Here is a 21,929-nt window from a genome sequence, read left to right as displayed (position 1 = left end):
AAAAAAAACAAAAAAAAAATGAAGGATAAAATGAACATAAATTTGAAGAGTGAAACATATGAGTTCTATGGACAGACAGAACAACACCACAAAGGTCAGAAAGGAATGGCTAACGCTCAGCTTTCTGAAAACAGACATAACGTGCTTCTACTCTTGCAATTTGATATTTATAAACACATCCAGCGTTAAGTACTTGCAACCAGCCATCACTGACTCAAAACCACTGCAGTTGACTCACTTTTCTTCTCAAGGAAGACTTCTGTTATGTAGACTTAACACACAAGGTCAAGCCCTAGGTTATTTTTAAAAGGCAATGGCAAAATTCCCTGAGATTTCAACAACTCCAGGATTTCTCCTGAAAAACTTGTAATAAGGCATTAGAAAAGCAGAAAGAAAGTCAACTTGTAAAGAAAAGCCTCAGTGCTATTCATATCGGCACATAAAAATTAACCTGTTCAGCTCTGTTCAAAGCCTGAAATGACCTAAAACCTTGTCTCTGGTAAGTATTTGCCCAGGAAGTCCCCCGCCACTTCACATTCCCATCAGAAACCAAGGGCTCTACAGGGTCTACAAGAGGCACTGCTACGTCAGGGTAAAGGCAGATGTAGTGCACATCCTGTGGGAGGGGTGGTGCAGGCTTCAGGCGTTCAACCTGGAAGCTTTAACAAACCTGATCGATTCACCAATTCTTTTTAGAAACACTAAACAACAGCATAACTATACCTTAAGGGACTGATTTCCTACCTCCCTGGTAAAAGGGGTAAATGTTCTGGAGCTGGTGAACTAAATCTTAGAATACGTTCTTAGCCTTCGTGTGTTAAAAAGTGAACGTAGACCTGCAACATGCAACACTTCAAAGCCAGTGGTATCACAACCCCTTACTTCATAGCCGAAAAGAGAAGTTACTGCGCAGGAACGCTGAGTGCTTCCAGAGCATTGTCCATCTACAGGCACAGAAACGCACCTGTCCCAAGTATGTCGGTGCACATGTCGGTTTTTCAGTGCAAACACCCTTGAAAATGAGTCAGCTTCACTAATTAGACAATGGTGAACAGAAATTATGATCTTTCATGCATAGAAATAAGCTTCTGGAAAGACAGAAGTTGGTGAAAGGACGGGACTTGCCTCATTTCTCTAACGTGTCTCATGTACAAGTAAGGCTCAGGGAGGGAAAAAATTAGGTAGATCCACTGGTATTACTAAAACCACGAAGTACGTTGCTAAGGAAATTCACACTGTTGTCATACGCATGTCAAGAGCAGTCTACGGAGAAAGAATCTGTTGTTCCCAGTGCTTCCAGTCTAACCCTCTTTGCCCAAGGCCACTGCACTGACAGAAGGTACAGCAGTGAGATTTCGGGGCGGAAGGAGGTGCTCGTCAAGCAGCGGGGACTACCTGGAGCTCAGGTCTAAGCACCAGAAGGAATAATTTAGATGCCTGAGGAGCTTCAGCAGCACTGGCCTATGGAAAGGAAAAAGAGTGGACAGAAACAGGAACTATGCATGCATTAAAGCAGAAAGAACTGGTACATTTCAGTTTGATGAAAGAGAAATCTCAGACGCACCTCAGGTAAGAGGAGCTCCACTTATGCTCTGCACACTGAGCACAGGCAGGTCTACCGGGCTGAGTTTTCCAGCTCTCAGCAAGAATGTGTCTGAGAGAATGAGCAGATCTCTGATACAAAAGACATCTAGCAACTAAGTATGCCGATGTAGCTGGACCACTTGTCTTGCCTCCATCTGAGGTTGATGAGGGGAGAAAGTCGCAGCTAAAGAAAATACAAAGAAAAGGCTCAGACTGGTCCCATGGACAAGATAGGAAACTGAAAAAGCCAATATGTAAGAAGGGAACAAGTTCCTAAACCCAACTGTTTAAAGCAGATGAAGATTGTCTCAAGTGACAGAATTATCTCCAGATCAGACCAGGCCATCAGAAAGAGCTGTCAAGTGGTCAGTGCTCCCCACCTGCACCCCCTGGGAAGAGCAGGAGGAAAGCCTGGTAGATGCACCACACACATACTGGCAACACACAAAAGATTTGACCCTCAATGGATGAGCGAGCACTCGAAGAAAAGAAAATAACAGATATTCCTGTAAGTAAATCTATAGCTATTTATATTTTAAAACTTCCTGCACATCTTTATTTGCATCAGGATGATTTGGGGGCAAACATTAGAATAAGAGCTATTAAAACGTCATTAAAACCTGAGTAGCTCTAACCATCACCAAGGTCACTGAGAGCAAGACCTTTCTGTTCTGCAATTACCAAGACCTGGTCTGTAGTGAGAGCACTTCTTACAGAACTGCGACATCCTTTTTTTTCTTGCAGAGACCCTATGCCAGAGTGTACAGCTACACCGACAGGAAGAGTCATCCTGTCAGCATAGCTTATTCTGCTCAGAGAGCTATTTAAGCAACTGAAGAGAAGAGCCATCTTGCTGAGCTAAGTTACTGCTTTGCTAGGGAAGTTTGCCATTACAGTTATAACCAAAAAAAAAAAACCAGGAAAGACTCTGGGTACAAAGGTGGCCCATATAGCAGAGTTCAGATTTGAGGGAAAAGCAGAATTTTCATAAGCTACAAACCTATCTGAGTAAATCCTATCTGCCTGCTCCCGTTCAAATATGATTACATTTGACTGTCTAGAAGAGACAGTAAGAAAAATTGGTATTTGTCAACAAAAGCATTACAATACTTGGGTTAAGAATTCTTTAAAATATGAGAATACATTTTTAAAGTTATACTGATTTTTATCATATGTCTAAACTGGTCCCTAGAAGACCAAAGAAACACTTCTGTGGGATAGTTCCTTACCAATTTGTCAAGGACACCAGTAATAATTTGTGCACTACATTTAAGTATAAGCAAAAAATAAGTTTTAAAATATCCAAGGAAGTTTGAAAGTTCGGTCAGTACATATTTAATTATTTCTGTGGTTATTGAATGGTAGCGCTAGCTTACTGCTACCACAACTTACTAGCTCAGACTTCACCCCATGTGGAAGCAGCCCAGCTGACGTGAGCCATCACAAAAATCTGTGTAATGGTGTTTGCCTGATGCTGGTTTTGAGAGGGGTCTAGACAGAATGCTGCTGTTTTTTTCCTGATGTTTCCAGATGCACTCATTTTAACACTACACAAGAGTGACAAATTCTAGCACAAAACTGATTCACGAGTTGGCCTATTTGAAATACTCAGAGAATTTTTTGTTTAGATTTTCAACACATTCTTCATTCATCAATAGGCAAGTTTTCTTAATTAAGCATCAGCAGATCTGCTTCATAGAGAAGACGACAACAACTTCTCAGAGAAACAGAACTGTAACAGCCAAGTACAGATGAGATCTGCTTTTTGCTGACTGCGACTGGCTGGCCTTGTCCATATACTTTCAAAGGACAACTCTCTTCACACAGCCACAATTTGATGTGGCTGGAAATATTTTTAATCCTCAACATTGAAGTCTGAGAAAGAGTCTAATGACTTAACAAAAAACGAGAAAGATTATCACATCAAACGTTCCCATTAACCTTAATTTCATTGCCTGTCTGGATTTAGTCTATACTATTTCTTCCAAATTGAGATTTTGTCTACATGAAAAGAGAAAAAAACAGAGGAATATTTCAGTCATTTAGATACGCCTAATCAAAAGTACGTTAGGTTCAATCTAAATGCAGAAGTTTTTGACATCTCAGTCACACCAGTCAAAAGCATTTAAAATAAAACAAACAAAAACCCAACACATCAATGTGTTACCAAAAATGTTAGCACAGATGTAATTTAACTAAAAACCTCAAGAATGGTGCAACATTGTAGTTTGACCAGGTACCATAGCAAGCTACAGAGGGAAAATATTTCATCTTTCCAATCAAAGTTGTACCTCCAGTTTGTGAATTCTTCTCTAACAATACAGCTAAGCTAATCAAATCTTAAGTCCTACAGACTAGCTTTTAACCAGACACAAGCAGACTTCCAGACGCACATCTTTATATTGTGAAAAATACAAATGATGCTTAGGGAAAAACAGAAAGTGAAGGGAGGAGGCTTGGTATGTGAAAGGATCAGCTTTTAGACCAAACCCAAGTGGTCTCCCAAAGCCACTAATGTCACGGGCTGATCAAAAGTTGATTTAATCACAGTGCCCCAGGATGAAAAGCCAGGTGAGTAAGAACGGAAGTAAATTTTCTCCATGGAGAGGGGACAAAACAACAACAACAACAAAAAAAACAACAGAAAGGTGGGCAGGGGACCAGAAACATTTACTATGTTTGTGTGCAAGATTTGCTATGTTTGTGTTTTGTTTTTTTTTTAATCCATTCTGTGGTTATTTTTACTGATTTGATAAATAGTTTAAATGTAAGTTAAAGTTGACTACAGGAGACACTTTTTTCATATTTTATAAAACTTGAAGTTCTACAATCAAGCATAATATACCTGCACTGACCCCCAGTCAGTGTAAGTTATCAAACATCAGCATCTTTAATGGAAGGTAATCACCTATCAAGTCTAATATTTTAGCTCACCCTTGCACCCTTACTGTTACACACTGGCTGGTTGGTAATGTGATGGTTGTTTGTAGGTTAAATAGAAAAGTATTTAAAGCACTTAGAACTATAGTAAGGTATTTAAAGAAAGACTTTTTAAAATACCAATAAATTCAGTTGATGCATGGAACTCTAAATTCCAAACACAAAGCAAAAGAAGAGCAATGCACTTTTGAAATAAAGTAACAAAATGCTTTTTTAAGAAAAATGTTGCTTACACTGCTGACTTGGATCAGAATCTGTGGTCATCTTCACGTAGTTTGAGGGGAAGAGACCTGTCACACCACTGATTTCTCCTTGCCACCAGTCAGCATCGTCTTTGCTCAGTACGTTAATTAGCTGCCCTTTGGAGAAACTGAGCTCGTCTTCATTGTTTGCCATGTAATCATACATTGCTATCACTTGACACACTATTAAGAAAAAACAAAGTTAGCAGAATGCTGTTACACAAGTATTACTTTTTAGTATTTTACATAGTCACAGGAAAGAAACAACATTGTCACATAAACTGTTACATAAGAAAAATGCCAGACGTATTCTTATCTTGATGCGGAACTGTTCTCCCTTTTCTTTTACTCAGATTTTGAACTGGGCCAGACAGAAATATTTACGTTGATTTTATATATCTATCTATGCAGTTGTATAGCAAATTATTTCCATTAGAAATAGGATCTAATGACCTTCTAAACATTTAAAATATAATCAAGTATACTTCTCTCTCTTCCACTGACTCAGCAGGGAAGGTGAGTTTGATTATCTTACAGCTGATACTTGTGAGAAAAATGCAGCAAAGGAAGAGGAAACACACATTAGCTAATCATGAACTACAAACATAGTCAAAGGGAAGTTTTGTCCAGTAATACCCAGGAAGCTGTTGTATAAGCATGTCATAGCTGCGGAGAGCAGCACAATTTAGGCATGCAGAACCACAAAAACTACTTTTCTGTGAAATAATCTCATTTGTAGCCAGCCATCCAAATGAAAAAAACTAACGGAAATTGCAGCTCAGTCTCCCTTCTTAGAAAGAAGGGTACATATTATTCTAAGGTGTTTGCCAATGATTGCTAATATTCTGTAAGATTGTTGCTGGCATTTGGCCAAAAGGAGTTTCCAAACAAGAAGAGTGTAACTCTTCAGGGCATTCAGAAAAATTAAGAAGCTTTTCTGTAGAAGATGGACTGCTGATCCTCATAGATTTCTGGATATAAATGTCATTGTATGACTGAGATTTTCTGTTGTAAGGTAGGTAGCTAAGTACCAGCCATGGCAGGGGCCCCATGAAGAACTGTTTTGATTAAGAAGCCATGAGATTTTGCCTCTCATGGTCAGAGATAATATCTGAATGGACATGTCTGTCAAAAGACCCAGGTTCTGACTAGGACTTTACCTTCCACAGTGATGCACAGTAAGTTAAGGCCATTAAATGTACTATTGAGCTAGTGATGTAATTCAGATTAGTATCTGAACAACCAAAGCAGTTATATGAAATACTTTAAGTGAAATATAAATTTATTTATTTATTTTTTTTTGTCACCTGTGGGAGCAGCAGATGTGGTTCGCTCACTGCTTGGACCCAGTAATTTCACATGGCTGGCAGGGAACCATCCTTTCTGTCTCTTTTTCCCTCTTGCCTGTAAACATTTAAATGGTTATTACACAAGAAACCAAATAGTCTATACACCGGAAAAACGCAACAAATATGTCACACAACTTTACCTACTAAAGAGAGAAAAAGTTGGTCTTCCAACACCAATTAAACACTAAACATCTCAAAAGGTAAATTCTAGCTAGAGGATAAACCAGCCCAATTCAATAAAACTGCATCCTGATATGCTCTAGCAAATGTGTATGTTCAAGGTTAATGGATTAATTTTTAATTGCAGTTAATGATTTCAGTGCACAATTTCAAGGAAAGGCTGAATATTTCCTCTATGAAAATTGCACTTATGTATCAAATATAGTTTCTAATGAGATACCACAACTTTCTAACCAGCTTTCAAAACACTACTTGTTTGTTTTTTCAAATGAAACCAAAGATCACCTCATTACTGTTCATCGAATCAGAATTATGTTTCCTTCAATTAATTACCTGCAGCTCTCCTTGCCACCATCCACTAGCATTTTTCTTCAGAATAAGTATTAGCTGTCCTGGAGCGAGACTAAGCTGTTCAGATCCTGAGGCAGCATAGGCAGTAGTAACCTGAGCGATTTCTGAAAAGACAGTATATTAATTGCATTTGTTATCTTTTCCGTTACAATAAGAGCCATTTCCACAGAAATACACTGGTACATAACTTGTAGGTAAGCACACTAGCTGCCATTAAAACACTGCTATGAACCTAACCACTCATCATCACTTTAAAAACGATCCAAAACGTTGAAGTTATAACACACTTACCAGGTTTCTTATTTATTGTTCCAGTTTTGCCAGCACTACTAGAACCCTACAAAAAAGACAAAGCAATCTTCTTTTAATATGCAATAAAACCAGTAGACTTTGCACCACCTTTAAGCATGTGAAAAGAAAATAGAGGTTTTAACTCTGAGGCCATATTTAACAAAATACCATGCTCCTGTACTGAGACAGTCAACGTGACACTGTGGCTAGAGCTCTGATTCAGGACTCAAGCTTTATGCTCTTCTTTTCTCTAAAGGACTTTAATCTCTGCTTAAAATCAGTATCTAATAGGTGGGTATCAATAACAGAAATATACTAAAATTGAGAGAAAGCATCATGCATTAAGTAAGACTCAAAATAAGAACTCACTTCTTGATCCTTTGGTCTGACATAATTGGAGGGGAAGATTCCAGTTCTGTCATCGATGCTCCCTGTCCACCATTCCCCTTCTTTCTGGGTCACGAGAATTTCCTCTCCTTCCGTAAAAGTCAAGTCACCAGGTTCAGAGCTTGAATACGAATACAGCGCAACATACTCTGTGCAAATGGTACATATAAAGGAGGAGAGAATAGATAAGAGGATAAAAGTACATCAGACACAAGCAAAAGTACCTTTGATACCAACGTTCATCAGTGTGTTCACAGCGTGGATCATGTCTTAGCAAGCCTGAGCATCAGCCTACCTGCCTGATTGTAATCACAGCTGGCCTCGTGCTTACAACTCGGAATTAAGGGTACACAACATCTTACAGACAAATTAATTTGGCAGAGTGAGAGTTAGTACCCTTTGAACAGACTGCAGATAAGCCTGTAGGCCACCGCTAGAGAACTTACATCTCTTGTAAGAAGTACTCCACCCTCCCTCTATGTTGCATAGCAGGAATGTATATTCCACACCTACATCTGATTAAATCCATTGTTATCTAATACAGCAGAAATGAAAAACACAATTGGAATAAAAAAATAACTGGGGAAACAGAAATATACTGTATTAAAAGGCTTAGAAAGTGTTTCTGACAAATTCTTCTGCAGTAATGCTTACTTTCTCTACTCCCTACTGATTAAAAGAGAACGATCCACATTCAGAAGACTAAAATCCCTTCTCCTATCTCTACAGCACGGAATAGTACAGTAGAGAACAGCAGGAAGAGAAGTCAGCTTATGGGTACGAGATACTTTAATTTTCAGAAGTAAATTACTGGAGCATAAGCCCTAAACAAACAAGCAGTCAAACACAACCCAACAAACAAAAAAATATGCCTATTCTCAACCTTAATTAGTTACAAATTTTACTCAAGTTCTTGTTTTAGGATTCTCATAATAATAGCTTGACATTTGCACTGTATCTTTTGGACAAACATTAAAAGACTTGCTCAGAAATTTTTCATAGTCACATGCCGTTAAGCAGAAACAGGGTATATCATTAAGTAATACATTTCATGCAGTCTTACCCTCTCCTACTGTGTATGACTGTGTATTAGGTTTTTTCTTTACAGCTGCATAAATAGCTTCTGGTCTGTGAAAAGAAAAAAAAGTTTGAGTAACTAAAAAGTCTGACCAAGAAAAAAATCTTTCTTAGGATAAGACTAAGCTCACTTTAGCTGTCTTAAAATTGGTGTTTCCTCTAAATTATTTACAAAGGCTTCCTTGACTCTCAAATAGTGACAGGTATTATGGGAATTTAAGATGTGAGTAGCATCCAAGAGCACAGCACACTTAAAAAAAAAAAAAAAAGCAGTATTATAGAACAAGATATATTCACAAATTATGCTATCTGAAAGAAGTACAAAATAAATTTGTCTAACTTCTCATACTGGAGTATTTCTAAGACCTTTCATCATAACACACAACAAAAACAATTCACACACAGCGGTGCAGCCACTCCAGCAGTAACCAGGCTCTGAATAACTACCTGAGCAGTTACATACGGCATTAGATTAGACATAAGGATCTTTCCAAGAAAGAGAAATAGCACTATTTCTGTAAGATGTGCCTTACGAGCTTTTAATGCTGAATGTTAAGGAATTCCTTGTAGGTCACTTAGAAGTTGGCACCCTTCAGAGGCACAAAGCAACTCCACCGCAAGAGATCTGACTTGGTAATGAACCAAAAGAAAGCTGGCACTTGATGAATGACCAAACACCATCGACTTTTCACAGCACTCAGCTTGGAAGACTGTCTATTTACTCAGTAGTGAGCCCAACATTACTTGGCTTGCAAGAATGAAATAATAAAAGCCTAAAATGGCATGGTGTAAATTATAAACATTAATTGGAATCTGCACTTTAAAGCACTGCAAGGATTTTGCACTCTAAAACACCTCTTTTTTTAAACTTTAGAACAAAACAATAATAAGGCACACTTACTCCTCTTTCTTGATTTCGCTTCCAGGTAAGAGCTTGACATAAGATTTTGGAAACCAACCCCGTCCTCCATGTACCTCCCCAAACCACCAGTTTTCCTGCTGCTCCAGGACAGTGATGATATCATTTTTTGAAAAATTCAAGTGGTTATCTTTTTTTGCAGTCCAAGAGCAAAGTGCTTGTGCTTTTAAGTTCTCGACAGGTTGCCCCTGTTAACACAGAAGTGGAGATGTTGGCTGACCATACTACCCCTAACTGGTGCAAGTGCTAAAAATAAACATATGCTGACGTATCATTTGTTGAAGTCTAAGCAAGTTCATTCCTAAGTGTTGGCCTAACTACTTTTTTCTTTTTTTGCCTGGACAATGCTTTACGTTCTTGTATATAAGTGATTGACTCAGGAACACTCTCTCAATTCTGTTTCTTACTTGTTACAAATATCTTGTGTGTCTAATTACAGGTGAAAACAATCACAGAATTATGAAACACATTGCATGAGCATTCTTGGTCACCAGTCCTCTGAAATGTATGGAATTATGTCTATAAACAGCAGTGGAGAATTCAGACTAGTTTGTTATCCCCAGCCCGTTCAGTGCACACAGTATTAGAAAAATTAGAAAAGCGTGTTTGTGTTTAGTTTTTTTTTTTTTTTTCTTAAAAAGCGTCATTAATGTGAACAGCAAGTTCTCCACTCTCACATAATTTACCTGTCCGTGAATGGGTGAAACAGATCCAGGGGACACAGTGCGAGTGAAAGCTGATTTCTGTTGCCATGCTGTATTAACGTTCAGGCTAGAAAAATGTACATTTTGGTAATCAGATTCTTCTGCAGATTTACTTGGTGAAAGTGGTCTGCAAATCAAATACAGACATATTTAACACATGACAATTTTTATTTTAAAAGTACCTCAGTAGAATCATTGTGTGTTTTTTTTTTTTAATAAATATAAAACAGATCACTCGATGCAATGCGAAGCAGACTATCTAATATTTAAAATACGCAAGCTAACACTTTCAAGTAGACTTGTCAGTAAGTTTTCTGCATTTATATTTATATTTTCTGTATCATCAAATGGCACTATACAGCACATTATGCGTTAACTTTGAAAAAGCAGTTTTAACACAAATGTAACAAACACTCACTCTGAAGCAGCTGAGGTAGTAGATAAAGATACTGTAGGAGGAAGTAAGGCCTTCTTAGGAGATAAAGGTTTTTCTCCTTCTGGTATTTTTTCTACGTAATTGCATGGAAACCAACCAATACGTCCTTGAAAACTCCCGTAAAGCCAACCAGGTTCTCCAACATTTTTTTCATCAACCTATGGACAGGCAGGTAAGTACAACAAAAACACAATTAGCTGTCTGAAACAAGAGGATGATATCATGTGTCAGCACCTGTTGGCACTCTGAATAGTGTGTGCAGCACTCTCACAGGATCACCATTTTTACTCTCTTCCTTTTTCAGAATTGAGCTGATTTTGCCCTGTTCAAAAAAGAGGGTGATGCAATTGCACTGTCTCCAGCAGCTCCTTCCAAGATAACACACCAAATCTGCCAGCCATCTTTAGAGACATGTGGAGACAGGCCTCAAAGATGTCATACTCCTTCAAGCAGGCCCCAGACGACATGACACTGGGGACCACATACGACACCTGGAGCAATTCTGGCTTGCCAAAATCTATGATGCATTATGTTGCATTTCATTGAACTCAAAGCCAAGAAGCAGTGGCTGGCTGGCCCAGCAGCACAAAAAACAGGTACAGCTCTGCTTAGAGAACTGTGGTGGTCTTAAGTGGGGAAGTGCAACCACATTTCTCAGTGGTTTTCTGTAAAAGACTGGAGGAAGGATGTGCTGGACCTGCAATTAACCGCAGACAAAACACATCCAAAAATTCTGTTATTTATTGTGACGATTAAGAGTAGAGCATTTGTATTACACATTCCTATCAGTACTGAAGCCTCCATTACGCTGCATATAGTCAAAGCTATAGAAAGAAAAAGCAAGCTAAAATTAGCAGCTAATCAAATACTAACAGCTAGTTAGCTTAGTTGAGCTTGAAGGTAGGAGAGGAGGAGGCGGCTGCTGGCATATTTCTAAAACAGGATATCAGCAGTTAAATGAGACTGTTAATTTTATCTGAAAAGGAAGCCAAAACAACAACTTCTATTTCCTTGTCTATACTTCATTGGTGTGAAAATGCAAATAAATTATTTAACTCTATCAAACTGAAGGTTACCTACAGGTTTCAATATTCTATAATACACTGCTTTCTGAATTCTCCCCTATCACCTATCTGTATCATTACAATCTGAATGAGGGAGAGCCATATGTACTTAATACATTAGATACATGTATATTAACCGCATCACCACAGTTGTAAATCAGTTTTCACAAGTCCACCTGACCACACAGGCTTTCAAAATTGTTTATGCTAACAAATAATATAATTAAATGAAATGACTCAGATTTCAACCAAGAAGCCAGAAAACATTTCTAGTCTTATGATCCCTCTGAAACATTACAGATAGCATACTCAACGAATCCAGAAGAATACTACACAGAATGGACACAGAATACTCTGCTATGGACGGACATCTGCCTGAGAGAGCATTTATAAAGGAAATGACAAGAAGACACAGATTATGTTAACCGTACATTAGAAAATGGTACATAGATTTAGCAGAACCTTTCACATCAACTTGTTAAATAACTGGCCTGTTTCATATGCCATTAATAATCTTGTCTTCTTATGTAGCCATTCATGCCTCTGTTTACTACACTCACATTTCAAGCAGACGCTTAGAGGCCAGCATCTAAATGTACAAAAAACTGCCGCAACTACATCATTCCTTTATTCCACAATTTTAGAAAGTTTATGTTTGGAGTTCACTACTGTTACTCCAAACAAACTCTCGACACTTCTAAAATACAAATAAAGATTTTATCTGAACTAATCCTAATTTCACCTGTTAAAAAAAAGTGATCAACTTCAAATTGTAATTAAGTCTAGAATGTATCAACATAATGCTTCTGACACCTAGGACTTTGTGTATCTCAGGATCAGAGGAAGGGGTTGTTTTCTCACAAGTTAAACATGAATGGCAAATCTTACCTGGATTATATCCCCGGTATTAAAGCTCATCTCATCGTGATTCCTTGCTTCAAATGGATATAAAGCTCTGTAATTTACGAAGACAACCGAATTCCTAGACTCTGAGGTACTAATTGCATTGCCTGAAGGGATAAGAAAACTGGTTACTGTTTTGATACAGCTGAAAGCACTTGGAGCTCTACCATTCTAAGCAACAGGTATGAATATAAGCAGAGCACAGTTCTTGCCTTGAAGACACTAAGCAAGTATCAGAGGAGATCACTAAGTAACAGGCTGGTGGGATGCATACAGGGCATAAACAGGGTTTAACACGCTAATCACTAAGTGTAATGTAGGCAATAAAATGCGTTTTCTTCTCAAGTGAAAAAATGAGATCTTTATCTTCTCATCCCTTCTTGTCAAACAGCTCTGGCTAGGCCAGTACTTTAACATAGTCTCGTCTAACAAAAATATAATTTTCCAAGTCGAAAAGATAACACTGCTCCAAGAAGTGTTCAGCAGCATTGTGAAAACTTTTACTTAAAACCCTTACAAAGCAAAATACCATAATTTCTGTTTTCTTTGCTTCTGCATTCTCAAAGCCTGTGAGTGATGCTGCTAACAGTGAATGTTTTACAAGGTCTAGATAAGTTGTGCAAATATCTTTCAGCGCTGTCCTAACTTGGTTCCTGTTTAATTCGGTGATAAAAACAGCTAATGAAAACTTACAAGAACTAATGAATGATGGATTAAGCAAAACTGCTTTTAGTGAAAATATTGTTAAACCACTATTTTTCAAAATCCTACAATGAAAGTCATGTTGACTTCAGTTTTTTGTTAAAAAGAGGTATTGAGTAAGGCAGAAATAAAGTGGATTTCAATATTAATAAGTCACTGAGGATTACCTGTCCATCCACTCATCACCTGACAAAAAAACTCCTCCACGTTAGCATTCTCCTTTAATCATAGAAAATTCTGGCCTTATGAAAAAGCTAAAATATTATTGTTTCCAACATCCACAATTTGTTAGCCAGGATCACTGGAAGATTTGTCATCCGGGCAGCAGGTGGTGAAAATTGATAAAAGACAACCTAAATTAATAGGATGATTTATACCTAACTAAAGGCATAGAACATTGTGTGTTTGTTTTTTTAATTATTACAATATTTTAGACAATAAGTCTGCCAGTGTCACATTAACACTAATACATCTCAAGAACGCAATGATACTCAAGAAAATAAGAATCATTAAAGCAATAATCTAACAGACTAAGATTACCTTCATTTTTCCAGGGTGACTTAAGACTTTTACCCTCTGTTGGTTTCAACAGATCTGCAAACTTTTCGTGTATGTTTAATTTAGAAGTGCGTTTCTCTGTCTCTTGAGAGTTGGTCACTTCTTTTATCTTCTTTATTTCTTCATTCTTCTTACGCCTCTCCTCAGCTTCTTTTGCAATTTGCTCTTGCTTTCTTTTATCTTCTTCCAGTTGCCTCTGCTTTTGTTCCGTTTCTCTCAAGATTGCAGCTTGCCTATTTTTGTCCTCCTCTTCATGAAGCTGTTGTTTGTTTTCCCTGTCTCTCATCAGTGCAACTGCTTCTTCAGCTTTCAGCTTTTCTTGAACTTTTTCTTGCATTCTTTCTTCCTCTAGTCGCTTCTTTTTCTCCTCCTCTTCCCTTCGGATATTTTCCTGCCATCGGTTCTCCTTCTCCCGTTTTGCTTTCCTTTAAAAGAGGAATGAGAGAGTGAGAAAAGAATTTTTATTTTTCATAAAAATGGAAGTCACTGTGTTCAAGAATAATCAACTGCACTTGTAAGTAAAACCGTGTCTATGATATTGATGACTTTTCTCTCTGGGCAATACGCAGGAGAGTATTGTAAAAACATATTTGAATTTTCTTGTCCTCCTAAAAAGGAACAAAATTTAAAATTTCCTCACTCATCCATCTTTCAAGATTAACATATGAGTTAGGAAGTCAATGCACTTCCTATTGTCTTAAGTATCAATCTCACAGTTGTCTGAATACACATGACAAAAAAACTAGGAATTAGTCAGAAGGGCTTGTAAGGAGATAGGTACAAGGCCAGAAAAACACGGTAGAAAATATGAGGAATTTTAGATGTGTATTATTTATTAAAGGAGCTAAAATCTTAATAGCAAGAGTAATTACTTTGTTTATTTACCTACAAAACCTGAGTTTACAAATTCTATGAAAATGAAGATAAAAACAGATTGGAAAGAGGAAATTCAAAACACTTTGTATCAGTGGCACTCCATATAAAATGTTTTCTCTAAGGTGACTAACCAGGATGTATTTTTACCAGTTACACTTCCTGTTTATTACAATCAGTGTCTTAAAGTCACCGTGGCATTCTTTTGCTTTAAAAACTGCAATGCCGACAGATTTCAGACATGGTACCTTGCAGCCTCATCTTCCAGTCGCTTTTTCTGTGCAAGTTCAGCTCTTCTTTTTTCTACCTCTCTTATTTTGTCCTGTTTGATCTTGTGGAGCTGCTCCAAGGCTAACTGCTGTGTGCTGTAACTTTCTCTCAGGTCCTAATAAATAAACACAATAAAGTACATCAAAAGAAATAAAACCAATCTTTTGAGAAAAGCATCAAGGCATTTTAATGTTTTGTGAATCAAAGTATTACTTTGTCCACACAAATGAACAAAGTAATATTAAGTTGTAATAGTCCTTGAAGGTCACTGTAAAGAAAGTCAAAGTATAAAAATAGCTGCCAGGTTTGCAAAGCCTTTTGTGTAACTTAGGCTTTCAATGAGCCCTTCAGTCACACACCTGCTGGAAATGGCAAATGTGACAGAGGAAACAGGAAAATATAAAACTTAATGTTCAAGCACAACATTATTTAAGAACAAAGAAGACAATGAAGCATATTATAAATAATCACAAAACGCATTTCTCGAGGAGGCAGACTTCAACTGAAAGCCAACACAATGCCATAAAGCTGAGAATATCTCTCTTAAAAAGGGTGTTCACCTTCACCATGCTTTCTTTTTTTCCGCTTCATTCACCATTCTAAATTACAACTACAAAATGGTACCATCAAATGGAAGACTGAAATAACTGACAGAGTAGGCTTACCACTGCAGGAAGCTATAGCCTAAGGTCACTAACTCAGACTAGAGTTTTGCTGTATTTGTGAACTTTTCTTTTGAACATATCCTTCAATTCCTACTCCATCTCCCTCTGATTAAGAACAGTTTCATAAAACATCAGCCTGAATCTTTGGGATAATTAACTTTACAATATAAATTAAAAAAAAAGGCAGAAAAAAAACAATAACACAAATACTTCAGAATGTCTTCATCACATTACAAAAGATTTCGAACATACTACATTATTTTTATTAGGAATCCTACTGATATACACATTGAGCAACAGGTATACCCTGACTTTTTATATTTGGTATCATAAATGCAAATAAAGCAATTAAGAATGATCTATTCCCACTATGATATGCACCACTACCAAAAATCACGTTGCCTAAAAATTACTGTGCATTTTATACGAAAAGGGCAAGGTAACAAGATTTCTCTGTCAGTGAAAGTCTCTAACAACTAATTAAACTGATCAATTTACTACTATTTTTCCCCAAACATGTTCAGCTGAAAATACTTTTAATTCTACATAGAAATCTTTGATTTGAGGAGAGAACAACTCTTCTGCAAAACTGAAAGGTCAGTGAAGAAGTTCTGAGAATAGTTTATGAGGGGAAAAAAAAAAAAGCCAGGTTTCTGACAGCAGAGGCCAAAAGCAGCACTGAGGAAAAACAGTAAGCAAGCTTTAGTACGGGGTTAATATGGAGGTTTAAAAGCATTGCATTTGCTGTGCCATGTGTCATATTCTGGGCGTTGATGCTATTTCTAGTCTGAAGAGAATTCGTATACTTGACTCACAGCTAAAGATGTATGAATATAGGAACGGTGAGACAAGTAGAGAGCAACAGATGGAAAAGAGAGAAAAGACACTGTTTCCACCTAAGACCGTATTCTTTTTGTTGATGTTATCGTAATTAAAAGAAAAATATCTGGGTGAACATAGTTTATTAAGAAGTAAAATGGCTATCAGTATTTTGCAGTTTGGCTTTCTAAGCACATAACAAAATTGTAAATCTTTACAAGGATTTAAAAGTTACCAGAAACAAAAAGAGCCTACTCATTTTCTTTTATGAAAATATATATAATAGAAGTCATATATCCAAACAGAAAGGGTAAGCAGAGGAAAATTGCGAAATAATTAAAAAGCAAAAGAGCCAAAGATTAGAAAATAACCTTAAGTAAGAGGAAGAGGTTGTTGAGACAGCTTAGCAGAGACAAAAGGCACTGAAGAACAGAATCATCCATAGTCTCACACTGTAAGATAAGGCAGATAAAAAGCTAATTAATCTTTGCACTGTATTTTGAAAAACATATTTTAGGGAAGACTAAACTGTGGATGCAGCCACTGAACACAGCAAGCCATGCGAGTGAACAAGTAACTAAAAATGTATGTAACCAGTGTTACATGTAGCCATTTTTTTCACAATAAAAGAAACTCTTAAAATGTTTACAAATTTTAATCTTTGTGTCATTTTTAACAGAGAGCATAGAGCCCTCACATCGGGGCTGTAAATGAATTATTTAGGAATAAAGTTCACATCAGAGCCACTAGGAGTAAGCTGGTAAGTGGATACTTGCTAACCTACCTGAGAGTTGCATGCATTTTAACGTAAGTCAAGAATTGCCTCGACAACAAAAATGCTTTTAGGTCCAACAGTCAACATTTATTAACCTACTCTCCAGTTAAGTGCCCTGTGCTTATTTACATAACAATACCTAAGTCTGTTACCAGATCTTGTGCAATACACTAACAAACCCCATTTTTCTTTCAATTAAAGTGTTGTCCACAATTCAAGAATTGTAGCCAATACAACCCCACAAGAACAGAATCTGCAAGAGCCTGAGAAATGAATTAGAGTTTGTATCCCAAACCAAATTAATTCTAGAATGCAAAAGTTTACAGTGAGCAACTGGTGATTCATGCAAAGCAATGATGAGCGAGACGTTGATATTTTAGTACATTAGCAATAGTTTTAAATGCATTTTTATCGTACTCCAAGAGTTTGGGAAATTCTTACACGACACCAGAAGTTCGGAAGAGTTTTTTTGGAAGTCTGGTGGAAGTGCCACCATCTTTATGATTGGATGGAGGAATAAAGACACTGCTTACCAGTGTAAACTATGTATTGAGAAAATACACTTACCTTAAGCTGACTGTTAAATGCATCCATTTCAGCAAGTTTAGAAGCAGTTTCTTTCTCAAGGGCATCAAGTTGTTCCTTAAGTCTTTGGCATAATTCTTCCTTTTCTAGGGACTTCTTGTGCACTGAACCAATTGCTGCACCTGCATAGAATCATAGAATCACTAAGGTTGGAAAAGACCTCCAAGATCATCTGGTCCAACCACCCCCCTACCACCAACGTCACCCACTAAACCATGTCCCTAAGCACCAGGTCCAACCTTTCCTTGAACACCCCCAGGGACAGGGACTCTACCACCTCCCTGGGCAACCCGTCCCAATGCCTGACTGCTCTTTCTGAGAAGAAATGTCTCCTCATTTCCAACCTGAACCTCCACTGGCACAACTTCAGGCCATTTCCTCTAGTCTTATTGTTGGTTATCTGCGGGAAGAGGCAGCTCCCCACAGCTTCCTTTCAGGTAGTTGCAGAGAGCAATAAGGTCTCCCCTGAGCCTCCTCTTCTCCAGACTAAACACCCCCAGTTCCCTCAGCTGCTTCTCACAGGACTTCTGCTCCAGGCTCGTCACCAGCTCCATAGCCTTTCTCTGGACACGCTCCAGGACCTCGATGTCCTTCTTGTACTGAGGGGCCCAAAGCTGAACACAGTACTTGAGGTGTGGCCTCACCAGAGCTGAGTACAGGGGAACGATCACTTCCCTGGTCCTGCTGGCTACACTATTCCTGATACAAGCCAGGTTAAAAAAGACAAGCAATTTTACAAGGACTTTTGTTTTCATTGTTTTTCTTGTTCCTAATATACATGCATTGCCAATGTCTTTCCTCAAAAATATCCCTTGATTTATCTTCCTATTTGCATACAGCACAAAGAAATAGGCCAACACCTACCTACCTGAGACTTACAGACATCACATGTAATACATATAGAATACTTTGCAAATTGTTTTTCATATCATATTAGACCAATTCATAGCAAGCTTCTGTAAGCAGGAAAATCTAGTGTGATTTGAGAGGAACTTCTAGTGTGATGTAAGGGCCAGTGTAAATTTTACATAAATTAACTCCCTTGAGTCTACACTACAAAAAAAGACATGGTGTAATAAGGATCATAATATCTGTGGTCTGTATAGTCTGCATAAGTAAACTTTCAAGCAAAATCTGTTTTGTCACAAATGTGTTTGTTTGCCCCTTTTTAGAACGCAAAGGAAATAATGGAATGCAGATGCAGCAATTCCAAGGTGGCACTCACTGAAAAGATAACAAAAAAAAAAGTGAAGGTGTGATTAACACCCCTGTATCCTACAGCTTTTTTTTTTTTTTTCCTTTTTTGTTTTTACAGTACAAGTGATGAAAAGCAAGCACTGCAAACAGAAGAGAATTCATTTGCAGGTACTTACTCTGAGTGTTGTCAAGTTGAACATTTTTAATTCTTTCAGTTAACAATTGCTTTTCAGGAACTAAATAGATTAGTTTATTCTGGTACTCCTGTAGATATTAAAGAAAACATAACAACTTTTTAACATTGTTTATACTTAAGTAAAAGTGGGTGAATTTCCAAACATAACCTCAACTCACATTAATGAAACGTAGGATGCAAGTTATCATTATAGAGTAGAGGAAAAATGACTTCTGCACTCCCAACATAAACACTATTATAACTAAATACTTTTTAACGAAAAAAGCATTAACGCAGCTGGAAAAAAAAAGTTACTATTTATATAGTTATCATGAGAACATCTGACGACCCCGAATCTAATATAAAACAGTAACTTTCTGTGACACACAGGAAGATGAAAAGAAGTTTCCCTGACAGGCAGAAGCATTACAAAAAAATAAGGTAGAGGATGATTTATCATAGTCAACTATTCTGAAATAATTTGTCTTGCTATTCAAATACAGAAACTAGAAAAAAAAAAAAGACCTGCAAGGTAACTCAGCCCAAAGACCAACTTGGTCTGCATACAGAAAAGCATTCCTCATAAAAATCTGAGTTTGTAGCTATAAAAGAACTCATAATTAAAAAGAAGTCACTATTATAAATGCACAAAAATAAAGCTGAAGTCTTGGCTAATGTCCTCATTCAACTTTCAGCTTGTTGTAGTACATTTAATCATTTCTTTAACACCACAAAAAAAACCTGAAAACCTCTGCAATGTTGATGGCATCGCCAATTTCCTCTCTGCACTATAATCAAACTGATTCACTATTCCTCCCTATTAAAACTGATTATCAACATTACTGAAACACAGAATAGGAAATAAAGGAGAACTACAAACATAACAGAAAGTTATGTACCTGCAGCTGTTGTTGTAATTGCTTGACTTCCATAATTCCTTGATCACATTTCTTATCTAAAGCCTCCAGCTCAGTTTTCCGAATCTGCTTCTTGTTTCGAATATCTTGCAATCTGCCTGAGATTTGCTGATGTTTGTCCGTCTAGAAAGAAATGAGAGACAAATTATATCACCTATATAAAAAAAAAACCAAACACATTTCTCCACAATGCCTTTGGGCACATTAGTTCACAATCAATTCTTTAAAAGAACCCGGTAATATCTGCTTTAGACTGCTCATCCAAAGCAGAGTGGGACTCCTAGCAGGCCATTAATGTGTATTCTAAGATTTGCATACTTTAAAATACTGCATTTCCTTTCAAGAAGGGCAGTAAAATTTATGTCTCACCAGGGCTTCTAATTCAAGATTAAGGCTCTTCTTTTTAGAGGTCAACCTGACAATTTCTTCTTGTTCCCTGTTACGTTGATTAAGAAGTTCTTGGCGACGAATTCTCTCCCATTCCAATCGTCGCTGGCGCTCAAGTTCTTGCTTTGCTGCCTAAGGAGAAGTTACATTACTTTAAATTACAATGTAGATACAGAACCCAGAGACCATGTTTTAATATAATGTGCTCTACTTGTAAATAGTGTAACAGGAGCACAATGTATTGTCTTTTTCAAAGTGACCTTGTATACTTCAGCATTGAAGAATGGAGGAAATGACCCTTTAAGACTCTTCATGCCATACTCCTAACTCCAAAGGTAAAAAGCTGTTTGAAAAAAGTTGCGTAATTCAGAGAGAAAATTCATTTAGCTTAGAGTACAGACCATAAATGAGCTCGTTGAGAAATATCACATGTAACCTCCTTTGATTATTTCACAGAACTACATAAAATATTAAAGTCTTATGCATGCAGTGTGACACCACCTAGAAGCAAATTTGTCTTAAATTCAAGCAGCAAAATATTATCAATTATGAGTTCAGTAAAATCTTATTTGAAATAGAGATTTTTGTATAAATCTAAGAAATCTATCCCAGAAATCTCATCTGTCCTTTGAAGTATCTGAAAGTCTCTGACTTACGCCAACGCTCCATTTACTTGTAACAGACACAATGTTCTCAGACAGAAATGACATTCTCTCTACAAGAGAGCTTTCCACTAGCCCCATGCGAGCAGAATGAGTCAAAGTCAGTGCTCAAATCCTGAATGTTCCATCAAGTGAATACCATATGCATGTATATATTCCTTACAGCATTAAAAAATAATTTCAAGAAAACAACCTCCCGCCTTTCTATTTCTTTCCTCCTTTCTTCTTCCCTTTGTCTTTCCAATTCTCGTTGTCTCTCCAGCTGCCTTTCCATTTCAAGTTGTTTTTTCCGTTCCTGTTCCTGACGTTCCCTCTCTCTTCGTTCTTGTTCTTCTCGTTCTTTCTGAGCCTTACGTTCTGCCTCTCTTTGTTGCTGCTCCAACAGGACCTGACGGCGTTTTTCCAGCTCCATATTTCCCCTCTCATAGTTTGCTTTCCTTTTGTCCTCAAAGGTAACTAAAATAAGCAAAAATAGTTATTTCTGCCCTGTGCAAAACATTGCTCTCAAACAAGTACCTCAGTTGCGCCACTAAAGATAGATATTTCCTTTTTGGCAAGTTCAGTTAGTTAGGTCATGGATAACGTAAGCATCTTGCATTTTTCTAGTATTATTTTTCTTTTCAAAAATACCTTTAAATTTTCCTAAGTCTATTCCAGCTGAAAAAATGTTGCAATTTAAAACTGACAAAGAAAATGGCTTTAATTTTAGAGGAAATACAACGGAACGGTTTTTAAAAGCTAACAGAAGACAATCTTCTGTTAAAAAGGTTTTCCACTGTGCAAGAAAAATTAACACACAGAGAAAGAGTTTAATCTTAAAGGGTATTCCCTGTAAGATCTCTTGGAGTTAAAAACAGCAGAAAACAAAATAGGATCAAGCTCAATTACTGCAGTACAGGACAAAAAGAGATACAAAG

General features: G+C 37.3%; 1 protein-coding gene across 11 annotated transcripts in view; it reads right to left on the bottom strand.

Annotated features, from left to right (window-relative positions):
• ITSN2 (intersectin 2) overlaps positions 1-21,929 on the bottom strand; it is an 80,978-nt gene that overhangs the window by 17,168 nt on the left and 41,881 nt on the right. For 9 of the 11 annotated variants that reach the window (XM_040554341.1, XM_040554348.1, XM_040554350.1 and 6 more), the window contains exons 12-28: positions 21,206-21,468; positions 20,333-20,482; positions 19,946-20,086; positions 19,048-19,135; positions 17,657-17,796; positions 14,809-14,945; positions 13,670-14,112; positions 12,413-12,534; positions 10,443-10,618; positions 10,007-10,151; positions 9,303-9,508; positions 8,388-8,452; positions 7,307-7,473; positions 6,938-6,983; positions 6,629-6,750; positions 6,074-6,170; positions 4,758-4,949 (exon numbers count right to left, since the gene is read on the bottom strand). In XM_040554341.1, the coding sequence (XP_040410275.1) occupies positions 4,758-4,949; positions 6,074-6,170; positions 6,629-6,750; positions 6,938-6,983; positions 7,307-7,473; positions 8,388-8,452; positions 9,303-9,508; positions 10,007-10,151; positions 10,443-10,618; positions 12,413-12,534; positions 13,670-14,112; positions 14,809-14,945; positions 17,657-17,796; positions 19,048-19,135; positions 19,946-20,086; positions 20,333-20,482; positions 21,206-21,468 (2,700 nt within the window). Of the gene's footprint in view, positions 1-4,757; positions 4,950-6,073; positions 6,171-6,628; positions 6,751-6,937; positions 6,984-7,306; positions 7,474-8,387; positions 8,453-9,302; positions 9,509-10,006; positions 10,152-10,442; positions 10,619-12,412; positions 12,535-13,669; positions 14,113-14,808; positions 14,946-16,685; positions 16,767-17,656; positions 17,797-19,047; positions 19,136-19,945; positions 20,087-20,332; positions 20,483-21,205; positions 21,469-21,929 lie in introns of all 11 variants that reach the window. The other 2 variants (XM_040554352.1, XM_040554349.1) reach the window with 2 other exon arrangements.

Source organism: Cygnus olor, chromosome 3, assembly GCF_009769625.2.
Source record: "Cygnus olor isolate bCygOlo1 chromosome 3, bCygOlo1.pri.v2, whole genome shotgun sequence".
Taxonomy (NCBI): domain Eukaryota; kingdom Metazoa; phylum Chordata; class Aves; order Anseriformes; family Anatidae; genus Cygnus; species Cygnus olor.
Note: the sequence above shows the minus strand (reverse complement) of the source record. Positions and strands in the feature narration are given on the sequence as shown.